General features: G+C 38.8%; 1 protein-coding gene across 1 annotated transcript in view; it reads right to left on the bottom strand.

The window, feature by feature from the left end:
• Window positions 1–581: 581 nt before the first annotated feature.
• The window catches only part of HPS1 (Hermansky-Pudlak syndrome 1 protein), a 54,199-nt gene continuing 35,617 nt past the window's right edge, over window positions 582–19,163 (bottom strand). Inside the window, exons 6-10 of the mRNA XM_067156093.2 lie at window positions 13,758–14,221; window positions 9,778–9,922; window positions 7,446–7,559; window positions 7,230–7,315; window positions 582–1,010 (exon numbers count right to left, since the gene is read on the bottom strand). Coding sequence (XP_067012194.1) covers window positions 833–1,010; window positions 7,230–7,315; window positions 7,446–7,559; window positions 9,778–9,922; window positions 13,758–14,221 — 987 coding nt within the window. The 3' untranslated portion in view covers window positions 582–832. The remainder of the gene's footprint in view (window positions 1,011–7,229; window positions 7,316–7,445; window positions 7,560–9,777; window positions 9,923–13,757; window positions 14,222–19,163) is intronic.

The raw sequence follows: 19,163 nt of genomic DNA, 5'->3' as shown, positions 1-19,163 counted from the left end.
ATAGCACCCCAAGAGCAGCACACTATGAAAGGAACGTTGCTGGTATGAGGTCCAGAAGGAGACCTGGAGGTGGTTAGGAAAAGCAAATTTTCAAAGATCTTGCAAAACGTGACATAAATTGGCAGCAAAAAATAGAACATCAGCTGTGGATGGACAGGACGAACAGAAAGAAGCTCGTAAACTCCGCACCTGGCTTGCTGGAGCTGATTTGGTGGTGGTGGTGGTGATGATGGAGTTACTAAAACATAACTTTAATGTACGTTCTAGTATGAGTATCCAGAATAATTTGCAGTTCTATGATTCAAGGATGAGATAAATTCACAATTTCCTGGTTTTCTTTTTTCTAAAATGCACAATCCACTCCAATAGTCGGTATGAAACAAGTGAGGTGAATGTCTTGCAAGTGGATGCAGAAGATTGTGATTTGTCTTCCACGAGAAAGCATAAAAACTGCAGCAACAACAACCAAACATTCTGAAACTTTTAACATCAACAAGAACATCCAGCAATCACACAAAGAGTAATAAAAGAACTAACACTGCATTATTTATAAATAATACGTTAGACTATATAATGACTAACTGAAAATTTATAATACACGAGATGTAATATCTACAAGTTTCTAGAAGGCCAGGATATTACAGAATGGGGTGCCTTCCCAGATTTTTTGTAGTCTTTTATGACTCAAAAGAAGCTGATTTCTTTGTGGAACAGAATTTTGTACTTGTAAACACTGTGGAACAAGCCCATACGGAGAGTTAACACCTCTACCACCAACTGTAAACAAGAGCACGTTTGGCACATCAATTGTCCTATGAGATTCTCACAAGGTTTACAGTAAGTCGAGAGGATTGCTGGGCATGCCGGTCACTTCCCAGATGGTGGCAGCTAACCGACGAGAGTGTTCCAAGACACAGGTGGAAGTGGCAAGTCCCAGGTGGATGCAATACAGTTCATAGCACCGCACTTTACTGGGCGACATCTTGGGAAACGATACTTCAATGAGTTTCCTGAAACATGGTTCATAACATTTTAACACGCTGAAGACTAAGCAGGTGAAGTTAGATCTTAACACTGTGGACTGAGCATTTTACTGCGTTTTCACATTTTTATACAAAAATAACTGATACCTTTACTTACAGTCACAAACATATTTTGGATTCAAGAACGTCTGAGCTACGCATTCATACCTTGCGTTTCAAAACTGGAGAAAAACAACTAACTTTTATAAATAAATTAAATTTTTTCTACTTTCAATTTTTTTAAATTTTCACAATGCATATTAAAAACATGAAAAGTTACGTATTCACACATACCGTGATACATTTATGAACCACAATATACATACTACTGTAATCACTGAGAAATGGAAAAAATTGCATTAACTGTGGAAATTGGCTCTAGTCGCCGACCACACGAGTACATGCCGATACGAAGCTGCTTTGGTAGTACCAACTTAGTATAATAATAGAATTAGGTTCCGATGATGTGCCGCTACCTGGTATTCTTTAATTAACTACAAGCACTGAAGAATGAGTTCCAGCACTCTGTTAACATTCGTAGCACGCTGAAGCAGATATATAAGCACTAGAACTCAACACCAAAATACTGAGCGTTTACAAAACATTACAATTTCCTCCACCATTTCACAGTTCCTTGTTCAGACGAGTTATACTGAATGCGCTGATCACTCAAATCAACTCCAGACTGCGAAATAGTACTTTCTTGCCGATCCTTGTTACGTGTTCCCCGAAGTAGGATCGGTGCTTCTTGCTATGTCCAATGCATTTTGGCTGTACAATTCAGTGCACAGGAAGAAGGAAACTATCGCTGATTTCATCACCCAGATTGCAACACAGCTAATACAATCACATCAACTAGAACTGTAGAAAGGCTAACAGAACAGCACTTTAAAAGACATTCCTTCTACAACCAAGAAGCATTCTGCTAGGATAGGCCATGTTTGCAGCATGAGAAGTAAGAAAGCAAAGATGATCAAGAAATCAAGCAGGAAAGCTTCTCGTAAGAAGACACGCTACCAGTGTGACCAGTGCAGTGTTGCTCTGTGTATGGAGCTATGCTTCAAAACTTGTTACAGGAAGAAACAATACGATCCCGTGTAATAATGCTGTAAAATATGCCATAAATTGAATCCATAGTGATAATAAGTAAAATGATACAATTTTATGAACAGTGATTCTTAGTTTAACTTTTTTCAGTGACATTTTCATGGTTGAAAAATTCCATAAGAATTATTGAAATAATTGTGGATTTTTTATTTATGTGTTATTGCAGCAGAATAGACCTTAAAAATTATGTAAGTTTCATTAAAGTTTGTACCATAATTATAACACAAAATAAATTTAAAAATCACAGAAAATGCCTGGTTTTCAGGGACATGTACAGTACATAAATATGCCTGAAGTGTTAATAAGACTAACGGAAAACGTCTTAACAGAGAACTATCTATCAATCTTGTCACGACCTCTAAACCATTACTTCAAACTGTAGATGTTGAAAGACGACCTATTAAGCTATATACTTTTCAATATTGCTATGCATAGTGCACTCCAGGCAATGAAGACAGACAACCTGAAAATGCATACACATGTAAACAACATGATGATGGTATCCCCAAACTAGGAAAACTTTGAAATAGCCTTTAATAAACTAGTAGACTGGGCCAAGAAAAACACAATCTTATAATAAACAAGAAGAAAACAGTATACTTAAAAGGTATAATCAAATGTTGCACCTTTACAATACTTTACAATAGGATAAAAAATAGGATATAAATAATTAAATAAAAATGAAATTAAAAATGAAATTTTAAAATTAAATAATTAAATAAAAAAAATTAGTATTGTAAAGGTGGAACATTTGACCATACCTTTCAAGTATACGTACGACAATATGGGCTTTATAATGAAATACATTTTACGTCGCAAGTTGCTTTATGTCGCACCGACACAGATAGGAAATACATTTTATGCAAAGAAAACAGTAAGTAAGGTGGTCAGGAAAGGAGGAAGACTAGCACCAAAAGACGAGATCCACACAAATGGGAAAGCACTCAGACAGGTAAACCACTTCAAATACCTTGGTGTAACGTTTCAGACTCACGGACACTCCTTTTCAATCCAAATTCGAGCAGGAGCCACAGACGCTGTTGTAGTAATGAGCGACAATCCACTCTTGAACCAGCTAAGAAGTTATTCGGAATGAAGATCACTCCGACAGTGATATACGGGCTTAGAACTCACATGGGAATAGCTCACAAAAAGTGACTTAACAAAAATTAAAACAAGTTAAGACAACATACTGGAAGAGAATGTATATTGAAATACTTGTCATCCAGACTAGTCACTATCAAAGGGTAGAGAATGGTCCACCTATTCAATACCATAACCTTGTATACTGTCCTATAAAACTGGGACTAGTTTCGACCCCATATATATTGGGTCATCTTCAGCCATGCTACAACTGGAAGACATATATATAACCAATAATAAATTAAACACTTTGGTATGCCACAATTTACAATCTTAATTTAAAACATTGATGAAGTCCGAACAACACATCTAAACTAGAAACTAAATGACACATCGAAATTGCTATGGTTGATGATGAACTACCGTATTTCACGGCATAATCGTCGCCACCGCGTAATCGTCGCATCCTTTATTTTCAATACAAAAATCGGACTTTAAACCTTTAATTATATAATCGTCGCACGTCCAAATTTTGTTCACTAATCTGGTTAAAAGGTAAATGGAACTGCAACGTAAGTTGCACATGAATGTGCAATTTAAATACGTGTATGGGCAATTTGGCAACACAGTCACGTTTGCGACATGTTGCACAACGTATAAATAAATAATACCGGTATATGTACGACGCATGGCTTACCGGTAGACTATCGGCAGTTTGACAACGTGGTCGCGAGACAGTGCACTATTTATTCACAACCTACATATTATGCTTACCGGTAGGCTATCGGCAGTTTGACAACGTTGTCGCGAGACAGTGTACTATTTATTCACCACCTACATATTATGAGTTCCCATTTGAAATACGTAAGGCTGTAAGTTATCGCTTATCGGCAACGTCGCCAGGAAATACCGGCTAGGTAGGTTGAATGGACCTCGAACCAGTCCTCAGATACAGGTAAAATTCCCTGACCCGGCCGTGAATTGAACCCGAGGCCTCCGTGTAAGAGGCAAGCACGCTACCCCTACACCATGGGGCCGGCTCCTGTGTTATTGCGCACGAAGTGAAATCCAAGACGATAACGCAGATTTCCACGGAATTATTCAGCCGAATTATTTACGATGTCTCAGTTGTCATCGCTAGACTCTTATCTTACTACTACGTCATAAGTGTCCGGGCATGGGATGAAAACTTTTATCCAAGCAGTCAAGATAATTATTATCCAATGCTATTAAAGTTTTATTTTATAAACTCGTCAGTAATGTAATGTAAAATCATCAATAACTGGGAAGAAATATTAACCTAATTACCGTATGTTTAAAAGAAATTGAAAAAAATGAATGTTTGTTACTGACATCTCGGAATACAATCAACTATACAGTAGATCTACACCGCGCTAGCTAGAGCTCCGGTTTGCGAGCTTTGCGCAAGCGCAGTAGTGTGTCGCAACCAACGAGCTAAACTGATACAATTGTTGCATGCTTCCTTGCTGCCTAACAGTATTGGCTGCTCTGGAATGGACAGATCACAGATGCATTTATTTGTTTCAGATTTACGTGATTACTGTAGACATGTGTGCGTGAGAATTTAAGTTTTTAATTTGTGTTTTGGGTGTTTGCAGAAATAATTTGTTTTAATAGTGAACAATTACGGAAAGTCATTTATATCGCAAAACATTAACATGTGAAGCATTTATAAGCGATTATGGGTAAATATAGAAACTATTCTGCGGGCTTCAAGCTAAGCGTAATTGCCTTCGCTGAACAGCACGGGAACAGAGCTGCAGAAAGAAAATTTTCTGTGAGTGAAAAGTTGGTGCGTGACTGGCGGAAATTAAAAAACAAGCTAAAAAGCACAAACCCTTCTAGACGCGCGTTTAGAGGTCCTAAAACAGGGAAGTTTCATATAATTGACGAAGAAGTGTTTAGGTACGTCAGTGAAATACGTAACAATGGCTGCAGTGTATCATATGAAATGTTACAAATTAAGGGACAGGAGGTAGCGTGCAAACACAACATACCGGTAACTCAGTTTAAGGCGACTCGTGGGTGGATTAAGGGGTTCATGCGACGACACAATCTGTCAGTGCGAAGGAGAACAACGCTAAGCCAAAAGTTGCCTGCTGATTACACGGACAAGATTGTAAATTTTCACCGATTTGTCATACGTTTGCGCAAGGAAACTTCGTACTTGCTTTCTCAAATCGGTAATGCCGATCAGACTCCAATCTTTTTTTATATGCCTCGCAACAGCACTATTGCGCTAAAAGGATCACGGAGTGTATTAATGAAAACCAGCGGTAGTGAGAAATTGCGATGCACGGCAATGCTAGCCATTACAGCTGACGGGAGAAAGTTGCCGCCTTACATCATTTTCAAGAGGAAAACGATGCCTAAGAATATACAGTTTCCCCGTGGAATTCATGTACGAGTGCAACCAAAGGGTTGGATGGACGTAGAACTCATGCTGGACTGGGTTAAAACTGTGTGGAATAGAAGACCTGGTGCACTACTAAAACAACCAGCTCTGCTTGTTTTAGATAGTTTCCGAGGTCACCTCGTGAACGAAGTGAAGCAAATTCTCACTACAAACAAGACACGACAGATAGTCATTCCTGGTGGCCTAACATCTGCTTTGCAGCCACTAGACGTATGTGTTAATAAACCCTTTAAAGACCACTTACGTCGATTTTACAACGAGTGGATGATGAGCGGCGATCAGCAATTGACGCCCGCCGGAAATATCAGGCGTCCACCCTTGGACTTGTTATGCTCGTGGGCGAAGAAGAGTTGGGATCTTATACCACCTGAACTAGTCTCCAAGAGCTTCAAAAGGACTGGGATTTCGAATGCACTAGACGGTTCCGAAGATGACGCAGTGTGGCAGTGAGACGAAGAATCTGATACTGGTATTAACAGAGGCGAGGATGGCGCATCAGATAGCGACACCGAAGATTTGGAATAAATTGCGTACCGGTAAGTCCGCATTTCACAACAAAGCGATAATTTTTTGCAAGTGTAATATTTTAACGTTAATACTCAAATTAATGACAAATTAACTTAATACGTTCATTTTTATTTTCAGGTTGGAAAAACGTTCGCCGAATTGTTGCGAAAAATTATGAATTTTGTTTTAGACTATTTTAATTATTTTGATGTATAAACGCGAGTATTACGTGCATCTTAAATTTGTATCAAATACAATTCAGTTATAAATACATTTTTTGAGTAATACAAATACTGGTATTAAATATTCATCGTATAATGGTCGCACCCTACAATTTTTTTTCGAAAATTTTGGTATAAAAAATGCGACGATTATGCCGTGAAATACGGTATGTCATCACTCCTATAGCAGCCAAATGTTCCTGAGTTGATCTGAGATGAAAATGATCCAATATACATTATATGGGGTCGAAACTAGTCCCAGTTTTATAAGACAATATACAAGCTTATGGTATTGAATAGGTGGACCCTGCTCTACCATTTGATAGTGATCAGTTTTCAATACAGACCATAATGAAACTCGTAACTTATGATCCAGACAAGTTTACGAACTAGCTAAGGAACCTCTTTTTATAGAAGAACTGAGATTTAGCATGCAAGGGTAAATTCTTTCATATGGGTCGATTTCTACTCAATGGAAGCTATGACAACCAACACATAGAACAAAAACTATGAACTGAGACACACAATTTGCTGTACATGGTTTTCACCACAAGGTGTATATAAATAAAGTTCCATGAACCAACCTTGAAATACAAGTGTGTATGGTGATAGATACCACGCTATATCACGCGCAAAACAAGTCATATAGGTAACTGAACTGTGCCGTGCCTAAACTACAGAATCTTTATGCATGCTGTGCGCTTTTCTCTCTTATTAAAGCAAGCATTCAATTAAGGGTTTAACATTCACAACCGACTCAAATACTTCTTTTTTGAAAGACTGAATAAGCATTTCACCATTTTCTCTTCACTGTAATCAGTATACTGCCATACACAGTCACAAAATACTTACTGATAAAAATCTCCACACAGAATGCCTGGCATTGGAAAAGTCTGCAGCAAAGCAGTTGGAAAGAGTTTAGCTTTCTGTGGTGAACCCTGGAAAAGAATTTTTGAAGTCATCATATAAAAAAACACCTCAATGTACCATCTGCAATGCATATGAAATACTCAACGATTGGAATTAATTCACACGAATGTAAACAGGTTTATATTTAAGACAACTTACACTAGCATCTTCAAACCACAAGAAATAGGCGTAATTGAATGTGGTGTCCTTCCACATAATAGCAAAGTGTCCCTCCTGGAGATGTCTTCTGCTGAATTCCACCATGGCCCAGATCTGCATGTGACAGGAGATGTATATATAAGTTACAGGCTGTTAAAACTAGGTTTTAAACTATTATGTATGTAAGCAAGTCAATAAGAATCAGCATATTTGCTCTAATTGTTTTTAGGTTGGCTCTATGGTGTTAAGTGCTCACCAGCCACTAGATGGCACCGTTGTCTACGTCTGTGGTAGGTTTCAGCGTTATCAGATCAGTACAGATTGCGCTGTTCTGACAGAAAGATGGCCGCACCACTCTGTTTGCATCAAGGAAGAACAGCATTCCGAAATCCGTTTTTTGTGGTCTGAGGGTGTACCAGGAGTGGAAATTCACAGAAGACTTTCAGCACAATACAGGAACAACGGTTTTTTTTTTTTTTTTTTTGCTTTACGACGATGGGACAGGGAAGGGCTAGGAATTGGAAGGAAGCGGCCGTGGCCTTAATTAAGGTACAGCCCCAGCATTTGCCTGGTGTGAAAATGGGGAAACCACGGAAAACCATTTTCAGGGCTGCCGACAGTGGGGTTCGAACCTACTATCTCCCGAATACTGGATACTGGCCGCACTTAAGCGACTGCAGCTATCGAGCTCGGTGGAACAATGTTTTACCACAGCAAAGTGTTTACCAGTGGACTGAACAGTTCAAAAGGGGTTGCACGAGCATGAAGGATGAGGAAAGATTCAGGTGTCCATCTGCAACCGTAACTGATGCCAATATTGAACGAGTGTGTGATATGATCCTGAATAACAGATGAGTAACTTTTCTATGAATTTCTGCTTATGGTACACCCTCATATCACAAAAAACGGATTACGGAACACTGTTCTTCCTTGGTGCAAACAGAGAGTGGTGCTGTCATCTTTACGTCGCAACAGCACAAGCTGTACTGATCTGATAACACTGAAACCTACCACAGACGTAGACAACGGTGCCATGTAGCGGCCAGTCAGCACACAACGCCATAGAGCCAACCTAAAGACAATTAGAACAAAATTGCAAATACTTATTGATTTGCCCTCATAATTTTGAATAAATAAATTTAACAACTACCTGAGAAAAAGAACAGGCCTACGGTAACAGAAATATACCTTAAAAAACTTAATTAAAATTTCATTATTAAGTAGTATTTTATGTCGTTTATAAATTTATTTATTCAAAATTAGCTTCAGCAGACTGAAGAACCTAACAGTTACAAAAACCGGGTGAGTTGGCCGTGAGGTTAGGGGCGCTCAGCTGTGAGCTTGCATCCGGGAGATAGTGGGTTCGAGCCCCACTGTCGGCAGCCCTGAAGATGGTTTTCCGTGGTTTCCCATTTTCACACCAGGCAAATGCTGTGGCTGTACCTTCATTAAACCCACGGTCGCTTCCTACCAACTCCTAAGCCTTTCCTATCCCATGGTCACCATAAGACCAATCTGTGTCAGTGCAACGTTAAAACAAATTGTAGAAAAATAATACAAAAACAGTTACAAAAAAGTCATAGAAAATCATCTTCCAGGCTGCCGTTGCAACTTGTCGATGAGGAGAAAGCGTATCTATTCGAGGATTGCAGTGTATGAAGATGTGGAGATTGGAATAATAATGTTATTGGCTTTACATCCCACTAACAATTTTTTTTGTTAGGGTTTTTGGAGACGCCGAGTAACCGGAATTTTGTCCCGCAGGAGTTCTTTTACGTGCCAGTAAATCTACAGACACAAGGCTGACATATTTGAGTGCCTTCAAGTAACACCGGACTGAGTTAGGATTGAACCTGCTAAGTTAGGGTCAGAAAGCCAGTGCCTCAACCATCTGAGCCAATCAGCCCAGCTGTGGAGATTGTCCTTGGCCTTTTGCATTTTCAAGTTTGTCCACATCTTCTCTTTCTCTTGCTCCCTCTTCCTACACTGGCCTGACAGTGTGTTCATCATATTGTGTGTTTCTTTTCATGTTTCTGTCTTTATACAAGCAGATACAAATTCAAGAATTATGTACTGTGTAGTCACTCAAAAACGGGATGAGTGCATGTTATTGAATGTTGCTCACATTTGATATTTTATCAAACTTAATTTTAATTATTACCAAATTATAATTCACCTCTTACGTAGATAGAAACCCTGTGGATAGCCACAAGAAACATTATATCTGTAAGTTCACCTGTTTCCAAGAAAAGTGTACCTACAAGGACCTCATACAATACCATACATTCATTCTTTTTCTTGTTTGTTTGTACATAAATTTACAGAGACATACCTTTTTCTTTGTGAGAGAGATGGTTTCTTCCGAGTTGAAGTCCAGGCTAGGTGCTGTCACTCGATGGTTAGTGCGGTCGATGTACATAAAGTGCACAAGTCCTGGAAACTCCTCCAGATACTTGTTGATGGTTAGGGAAGCTCTAGTGGTTTGTATTAAGGACAAACAAACAGACAAAAAAGAGCACAGGGAAAGCTATGAAAACAAAGGTTTCAAAAAATAATATCACAGCAAAAATAAAAAGTATATAATATTTGGTAAGGCAGCGTTTTGGCTTATAAAATAACAAGCACTGCAAATTAGGTCATCTTCTGCTATAGGTAGGCTGTAAGCTGTTAAACGGAATGTACAGTAGAAGTCCGTTATAGCAAGTATTCACAACTGCAGAACATTTATTCGCTATAGCGGACTGTTGTGTATCTGATTTTTTGTAAAAGTTGGGGGGAAAAAACCCAACACATTAACCCCGGTATGAAATGGCAATCAGTTTGGCAGATGGTTTCCATATTGAAGTAGTGGTAAAATGAAATGAATTACTGTTTTAAGAGGAAGTGCAACTGGGCAACCATCCTCTAGATAACACTAATCAGAGGGAAAGAATGGAAGGGAGCTCACACTTTGAAAAACGAAGGTATCAACCAGAGAAGGACAATGGCTATTAAGGGCATGAAAATGAAAGACTCCCAAGGGCGCACCTAATACCATCAGGGTCGGAAAAGAACAAGAGTTGACCAAGGGAGGTCAGATAGGATAGAATGAAACTGAGGAGCCTGGCACAAGTAAGTGGAAGCAATGCCAGGATTCAGCTAAGGGCCCTGTCATTGCCAACCCACACTATGAAGTTAATGGCCCCTTTTAGTCACCTCTTACGACAGACAGGACATACCATGCGTGTTATTCTACTGCCCCACGGTGGGATCCATACTGCGGCTTACTCGTTAGTTATTTTTCTCATTCCAATCCTATGCAAACACACATGTTCAATTTCATTTTTAAAAACTGTAATACTGTAATATTACTCCAGAGGCTCCTTTGGCAAACATTCTAGTTTTCTTACTCAAACAGCATCACCTAACCTTACTTAATTATTTAAATATCATGAAAACGTATTTCAAGCCCCGGTACAGTAATGATAACATTTTTGCTATCCATTTAATTGGAATTTCTGAAATGTGACCATACATGAGAATGTATGAAATAATCTCTGAAATTAGTGATGGACCCTGCCATATCTTGAGAAGTATTTTAGGCTACATTCTTACTCAATTTCAGTACCTATGATAGTACTAAAATTAAGCAATCGCAATTATCACGAAAATATGTGCTGAGCTTTCTTTTCAAACTTGAAGATTTGTTTCAGCGACTTCAAATATCGACAATAGAGCTTGCTAGTGCACGTAGGAAGAAATTTTATACGAAAGATCAATCGCATTCAATATAATCGCTAGAGTACATAAAAATTGAGAACGGAAGAAATTACGCACGCTAAATTGCTCGTAATAACAGATGAACTAGGTCAAGTTTGAGGTTAAATCTTGATAGCAAGTTCTGAGGTGTTGAAGGGAGTCTCCCGGCTGGTTCCGCTATGTTTACTTCTCTTATGTCGTCAGCTGACTTCATGAGTTTTCCCCTGGTCATCGTATTTTAAATTTAAGTTTTTTTTTTGCTAGGGGCTTTACGTCGCACCGACACAGATAGGTCTTATGGCGACGATGGGATAGGAAAGGCCTAGGAGTTGGAAGGAAGCGGCCGTGGCCTTAATTAAGGTACAGCCCCAGCATTTGCCTGGTGCGAAAATGGGAAACCACGGAAAACCATTTTCAGGGCTGCCGACAGTGGGATTCGAACCTACTATCTCCCGGATGCAAGCTCACAGCCGCGCGCCTCTACGCGCACGGCCAACTCGCCCGGTAAATTTAAGTTTATCGTCATCCATAAGTTATTTAGAGTAAATACTAAAAAACTACAGCAACCTCCCCACCGTTTTGAAGAAAGAAGATCACTTTCTAGGAACCCTTACGCACACAGATTTATTACAAATTTGAACATTGACTTGTTGAGTGTTTTACTCAATATGAAGGAATATTTTATCCCATCATCATCATCATCATAAGTATTTTTTTTTTTTCAAACTAGCACATGCCCGCAGTTTCATCCGCATTTATTAACTGAACCATGTTAGATTTTTCGAAACCGTTTAATTGAATTCAAAAGAAAAACTATATTTATTAACATACATCGTTTTCACTTTTAATATTGGTGCTTTCCTATTATTTTAATATTTCACTCCCTTTCAACCCCTGCCCATAGGGGTGTCTTACCCTACAGTTTTCTTTCCCAAACAATAAATAATATGAGTATCATGTTTGGTCAAGAGCTATGCTGGAACATGTACACGTACATCCATGATCACAGTCATTTTGGACATTGCAAGTAATCAATATCACTATGAGTCCGTACTGAAATTCAATGTACTTCTTAAAATTACAAATTAGTTATTATATCGACCACCTATTCAAAACAATAAAATCCTTGTGACTAGGATTCAAACTCTGTTACATTTGTTTCTAATGGGACATGTCCTGAGTCACTATCACATCATTTAAAATCTTAAAAACTACTTAAAGATTTACATAATAGAATTACAAACAGTTGTGGTAAATTTAAAATATAAACAATCAATAGCTAGGCTGTGATTGTGGACTGTCTGGAAAAAAGCACACTGAATAATTCTAATGTATTGTAAGGTATTGTGAAATGTTAAAACCTAATAAATTACTATGTCTAAACCTTTTAGGAAACTCATTCCATCTTAACCTCTTTCAGAGAATGGTTGTTGTGAACATAGTAACATTTAATTGCAACTGTTGTGAAAATCTGGTTAAAAACTTGTGTTAATGTTTTATAGTAACAGTCTGTCATTAAAAGATATTTCTACCGGGCGAGTTGGCCGTGCGCGTAGAGGCGCACGGCTGTGAGCTTGCATCCGGGAGATAGTAGGTTCGAATCCCACTATCGGCAGCCCTGAAGATGGTTTTCCTTGGTTTCCCATTTTCACACCAGGCAAATGCTGGGGCTGTACCTTAATTAAGGCCACGGCCGATTCCTTCCAACTCCTAGGCCTTTCCTGTCCCATCGTCGCCATAAGACCTATCTGTGTCGGTGCGACGTAAAGCCCGTAGCAAAAAAAAAAAAAGATATTTCTGCATCACCATTGACGAAAATTATTTGTCGAAACCAATGTTAGATTTCCTTCTTAGTTGTATTATTGATGCTGTAGAATTAGAACAACAGATAATCGCCGCTTAGTTTAAGTAGCTGGAATCTTACGAAAATGAGCTAGTCAAAAGAGGACGTTCAACTTAAATGATGGATGTAGTCTATAGCCTGCCACAGGATGTCGAATGTGTGTTAAAGTTCTGCAATTAAAAGAACGCTGTGTAAACTGAAGAGTCAATAGGAATATCTGGTTTAATTGGTGGTGTTGATATTTTGTCACTTACCCCCTTGACTGTCGCAGTGTTGTCTTGCAGTGTTAACTGCATTGGAAAGTCTGATAATCGCTACTCTTGTGCTTCTCGTGTTATAGCAGTGTGAATGTTGCAACGGGGGCAGGGGGGTGTCGGGGAAGGTGGGGTGGGCAGGGCTTTGGAATTGCTAGTTGTGTGCGGAGGGGAATTGACGTAAACTGAAGATGGTGGTGGTGGTGGTGATTATTGTTTTAAGAGGAAGTACATCTAGGCAACCATCCTCTATATAACACTAATCAGAGCAAAAAAATGGAAGAGATCCGATACTTCGAAAAATGCCTCGACCCGGCATGAGCTGGATAAGGGCAAAGGAGGACGGTGATGATATGAATTTACTCGTTCAGGACAAATATTTCAAGTTCCCCATGGGGATTGAAATCTATATTATAAAATTACTTCAAGACAGTATCTTTACTGATATTATTGTCAAAGTGTGCAATAAAAGGATATGATCCCAAGGTGAAATTTCTCAGTGCCTTCACCTTCAGGAAGTTGCTGAAGTCTGACAGTTTGTGCTTGACGAGGCTTACGACCCCCTGTATTACGTCCCTTCCTTGTGTCGCTGCTGAAACATCCCAACACACAAGCTGCAACAGTTCCTTGAGAGAGTCTATAAAGCCACTAGTAGTTGACTCTATGCGCACTATACAGTCCAATTCATTGGTCTTCATATATTCTATGTATTTCTTGCGAATGAACTCCCATCGGTTCTGAAGTTTCCGCAAACAGCTTTCCAACTCGGCTCGAGAACTGCGAGACTTCTTCTGTCCGTCAAATATTTTCTTCATACCAGTGTCGAGGCAGTCAAACGCATGCTTTACTCCTTCAAGTTCCTTCTGCAGTTGGATGTTCTGGATGACGTTGAGGGCGTGGAAGGCTTCATAGAGACCGGCAGAAATGGCTGCGTTACCAGCCTGAAAACAGTAACACGTGTACAGCATCATATCAATAAACAAAAATGATATATGATACAGGGTGAAACAATAAAGTATGGACAAACTTTCAGGACACATTGCTCACACGTCGAAGAAGAAAATATGTCATATGGACATCGGTCTGGAAATGCTTTATTTCCATGTCAGAACTCATTTTCTACATAGTACATTGAAATGAAATGGCGTATGGCTTTTAGTGCCAGGAGTGTCCGAGGACAAGTTCGGCTCACCAGGTGCACGTCTTTTGATTTGACTCCCGTAGGCGACCTGCACGTCGTGATGAGGATGAAATGATGATGAAGACGACACATACACCCAGCCCCCGTGCCAGTGGAATTGTTACATGTAACTAATCTCATTATTAGACCCGTATTGAACTATGCTATGATATACTAACAATCTGTTGGTTATTTTGATCCACCTTTTCAATACAAATTACAGTTTGTGTTGCTAAGTTGTAATGTTACAACACTAATTTACCGGGACATGTTTCGCTTTTATTCACAAGCATCATCAGCCTATACAATTGCCTCAAGGTTTGTCATATTTGGGTTGTTGTTACAAATTTCATTACATTGAATGTAAATCTAATTTTAGTGATAACAATATTTAAAACAAGAATAATATACACATTAAAAATTATGACAATATGATTTGCAATGTTAAAATGGATTAACTCTTAATTCTAAAACACATTGACGTCCAAAACACAGTTTTTACCATTTGAAAATTTGGCTAAAAATTGTTTGCAATGTTAAAATTGATTCAACTATAATTTGGCATTAAAATTTGAGTCACGTCAATGTGTTTTAGAATTAAGAGTTAATCCATTTTAACATTGCAAATCATATTGTCATAATTTTTAATGTGTGTATTATTCTTGTTTTAAATATTATTATCACTAAAATTAGATTTACATTCAATGTAATGAAATTTGTAACAACAACCCAAATATGACAAACCTTGAGGCAATTGTATAGGCTGATGATGCTTGTGAATAAAAGCAAAACATGTCCCGGTAAATTAGTGTTGTAACATTACAACTTAGCAACACAAACTGTAATTTATATTGAAAAGGTGGATCAAAATAACCAACAAATTGTTAGTATATCACCAGTGGAATTGACCAATGATGGTTAAAATTCCCGACCCTGCCGGCAATTGAACCCAGGACTCCTGTAACCAAAGGCCAGCACGCTAACCATTTAGCCATGGAGCCGGACCATAGTACATTAATCATGGGAAACACACAGGAATAGAACGTAGCAGGATACCACATGAAACTCTCTCTTACAAGAAATGATCAAAATACTGTCACAATGAATCTCAAATGCACTCGTGTATCCCTGAGTTAGGGTCACCACCTGTCCCGTATTAGAGGTGAAAATTTTGCGTCCTGTATTATGAACTGTTGTCTCGTAAAAGCGAGCATTTGTCTTCTTTTGTCTCTAAATATTTTAAAATCCGTATTTGATTTGAGCGCCACTGAAGTTCAAAGTAGCTCCATTATTATTTTTTTTCCCTCTTTGGAGCCTCAGAAAAAGGAAATCTTGTGATGTCTCGCCATTTGCTAGTAAAGCTGAACATGCTGGGTTATTTACCTCGTCTTCTGCTACGTACTCTGTGGTAGCAAGAAGATTAGGAGAGAATCCAGTGAAGGCTGAAGTGGTAGGTGAGTTTTTGACCGGCGAATTCTGGGAACTTATAAAGAACGAAACTAACGCTAATGTGGCCAAATGTCTTCGCGATACTGAAAGTAACCCTACAAAAAAGAAATCTTATCATTAGAAGAAATGGTTTCCTGTGACAAACAATGAATTGCAGGCTCATTTTGTGTTATGTATATTGATGTCTCAGACTAAAAAGTCTTCGGTTCAAGAATACTGGACTAAGAGAACGGTTAGAGAAACGCCAATATATTCAGAAACCATGTCTCATAGACGTTTCAGTATCATATCTAGATGTTTGCATTTTCCCCCAAGTTTTCCAGAAACCCAGTGTGATACGCTTCCGAATGTTAGACCTGTTTTGCAGCTACTGTTGGTCAAGTTTCAGAAGGTGTACATGCCTGGAAAAAGAATAAGTATTCATGAAAGTCTGATGAAGTTCAGGGGGTGTTTGGCATTCGTTCAATTCAACCCTTCAAAAAGAGCATGTTTCGGTATAAAATTCTATAAAGTCTGCTGCTCCGACACTGGCTATTGCTGGAAGTTTCGTATATATGTTGGTAAACAACCTCAGTATGTAGATGGGACAGGTGATGCCAAAAGACAACTGTGTAGTGAGGCAACTGTTCTTGAATTGCGTGATGAATTGCTAGGATCACGCAGGACTATTTATATGGACAATTGGTATAGTTCACCTACTCTTTGCAGGGCCATGATAATGAAAAATACCAATGCTACTGGAACTGTGCGTCCAAACCAGAAATTCATGCCACCCTATTTTGCAGCAACAAAACTCAAGAAAGGAGAACTGACTTTTGCCTCAGCAAATGGCATCCTTGCCACAAAATGGGTGGATAAAAAGAATGTACATTTTCTATCAACAGTGCATCAAAGACCAGATTTTGTGTAAACTAGAAACAAAAGGGCAAACTTGTTCTGAAACCAAACATGGTTGTGGACTACAATTCTGGAATGAGTAGTGTTGAGTCACATGACCAATGCCGTGCATCACATCCCTAATGTAACGATATGCCGAAGCATAGAAGAAAATATGCTCGACATGGCAATCCAAAATGCCAGCGTCATTCATCACATGTTGAATCCTGGAAAAAAGAGGTCCAGCTTTTCCAGTTTCAGGGTTGATGTTGCAGAGCAAATTTTGGAGGGTGTTGTTCTGCCTGATTATCCAACGAGAGGCCGACCCAGTGCAGGAAGTACACCAGTGAGTTTACAAGGAAAATACTGCAGTCACTTTCCTGTCAAAATAACAGCAACAGCAAGCAAGGCATCTCCATCCAGAAGGTGCAATCAATCAATCAATCAATATCAATCAATACTGATCTGCATTTAGGGCAGTCGCCCAGGTGGCAGATTCCCTATCTGTTGCTTTCCTAGCCTTTTCCGAAATGATTTCAAAAAAATTGGAAATTTATTGAACATCTCCCTTGGTAAGTTATTCCAATCCCTAACTCCCCTTCCTATAAATGAATATTTGCCCCAGTTTGTCCTCTTGAATTCCAACTTTATCTTCATATTGTGATCTTTCCTACTTTTATAGACGCCATTCAAACCTATTCGTCTACTAATGTCATTCCACGCTATCTCTCCGCTGACAGCTCGGAACATACCACTTAGTCGAGCAGCTCTTCTTCTTTCTCTCAATTCTTCCCAACCCAAACATTGCAACATTTTTGTAACGCTACTCTTTTGTCGGAAATCACCCAGAACAAATCGAGCTGCTTTTGTTTGGATTTTTTCCAGTTCTTGAATCAGGTAATCCTGGTGAGGGTCCCATACACTGGAACCATACTCTAGTTGGGGTCTTACCAGAGACTTATATGCACTCTCCTTTACATCCTTACTACAACCCCTAAACACCCTCATAACCATGTGCAGAGATCGGTACCCTTTATTTACAATCCCATTTATGTGATTACCCCAGTGAAGATCTTTCCTTATATTAACACCTAGATACCTACAATGATCCCCAAAAGGAACTTTCACCCCATCAACGCAGTAATTAAAACTGAGAGGACTTTTCCTATTTGTAAAACTCACAACCTGACTTTTAGCCCCGTTTATCAACATACCATTGCCTGCTGTCCATCTCACAATATTTTCGAGGTCACGTTGCAGTTGCTCACAATCTTGTAACTTATTTATCACTCTATAGAGAATAACATCATCCGCAAAAAGCCTTACCTCTGATTCCACTCCTTTACTCATATCATTTATATATATAAGAAAACAAAGGTCCAATAACACTGCCCTGAGGAACTCCCCTCTCAACTATTACAGGGTCAGACAAAGCTTCACCTACTCTAACTCTCTGAGATCTATTTTCTAGAAATATAGCAACCCATTCAGTCACTCTTTTGTCTAGTCCAATTGCACTCATTTTTGCCAGTAGTCTCCCATGATCCACTCTATCAAATGCTTTAGACATGTCAATCGCGATACAGTCCATTTGACCTCCAGAATCCAAGATATCTGCTATATCTTGCTGGAATCCTACAAGTTGAGCTTCAGTGGAATAACCTTTCCTAAAACTGAATTGCCTTCTATCGAACCAGTTATTAATTTCACAAACATGTCTAATATAATCAGAAAGAATGCCTTCCCAAAGCTTACATACAATGCATGTCAAACTTACTGGCCTGTAATTTTCAGCTTTATGTCTATCACCCTTTCCTTTATACACAGGGGCTACTATAGCAACTCTCCATTCATCTGGTATAGCTCCTTCGGCCAAACAATAATCAAATAAGTACTTCAGATATGGTACTATATCCCAACCCATTGTCTTTAGTATATCCCCAGAAATCTGATCAATTCCAGCCGCTTTTCTAGTTTTCATCTTTTGTATTTTATTGTAAATGTCATTGTTATCATATGTAAATTTTATTACTTCTTTGGCCTTAGTCTCTTCCTCTATCTCGACATTATCCTTGTAACCAACAATCTTTACATACTCCTGACTGAATACTTCTGCCTTTTGAAGATCCTCACATACACACTCCCCTTGTTCATTAATTATTCCTGGAATGTCCTTCTTGGAACCTGTTTCTGCCTTAAAATACCTATATATACCCTTCCATTTTTCACTAAAATTTGTATGACTGCCAATTATGCTTGCCATCATGTTATCCTTAGCTGCCTTCTTTGCTAGATTCAATTTTCTAGTAAGTTCCTTCAATTTCTCCTTACTTCCACAGCCATTTCTAACTCTATTTCTTTCCAGTCTGCACCTCCTT

Source organism: Anabrus simplex, chromosome 12 (genome assembly GCF_040414725.1).
Source record: "Anabrus simplex isolate iqAnaSimp1 chromosome 12, ASM4041472v1, whole genome shotgun sequence".
Classification (NCBI taxonomy): domain Eukaryota; kingdom Metazoa; phylum Arthropoda; class Insecta; order Orthoptera; family Tettigoniidae; genus Anabrus; species Anabrus simplex.
The sequence above is the reverse complement of the archived record's forward strand: the minus strand, read 5'-3'. Positions and strand labels throughout refer to the sequence as shown.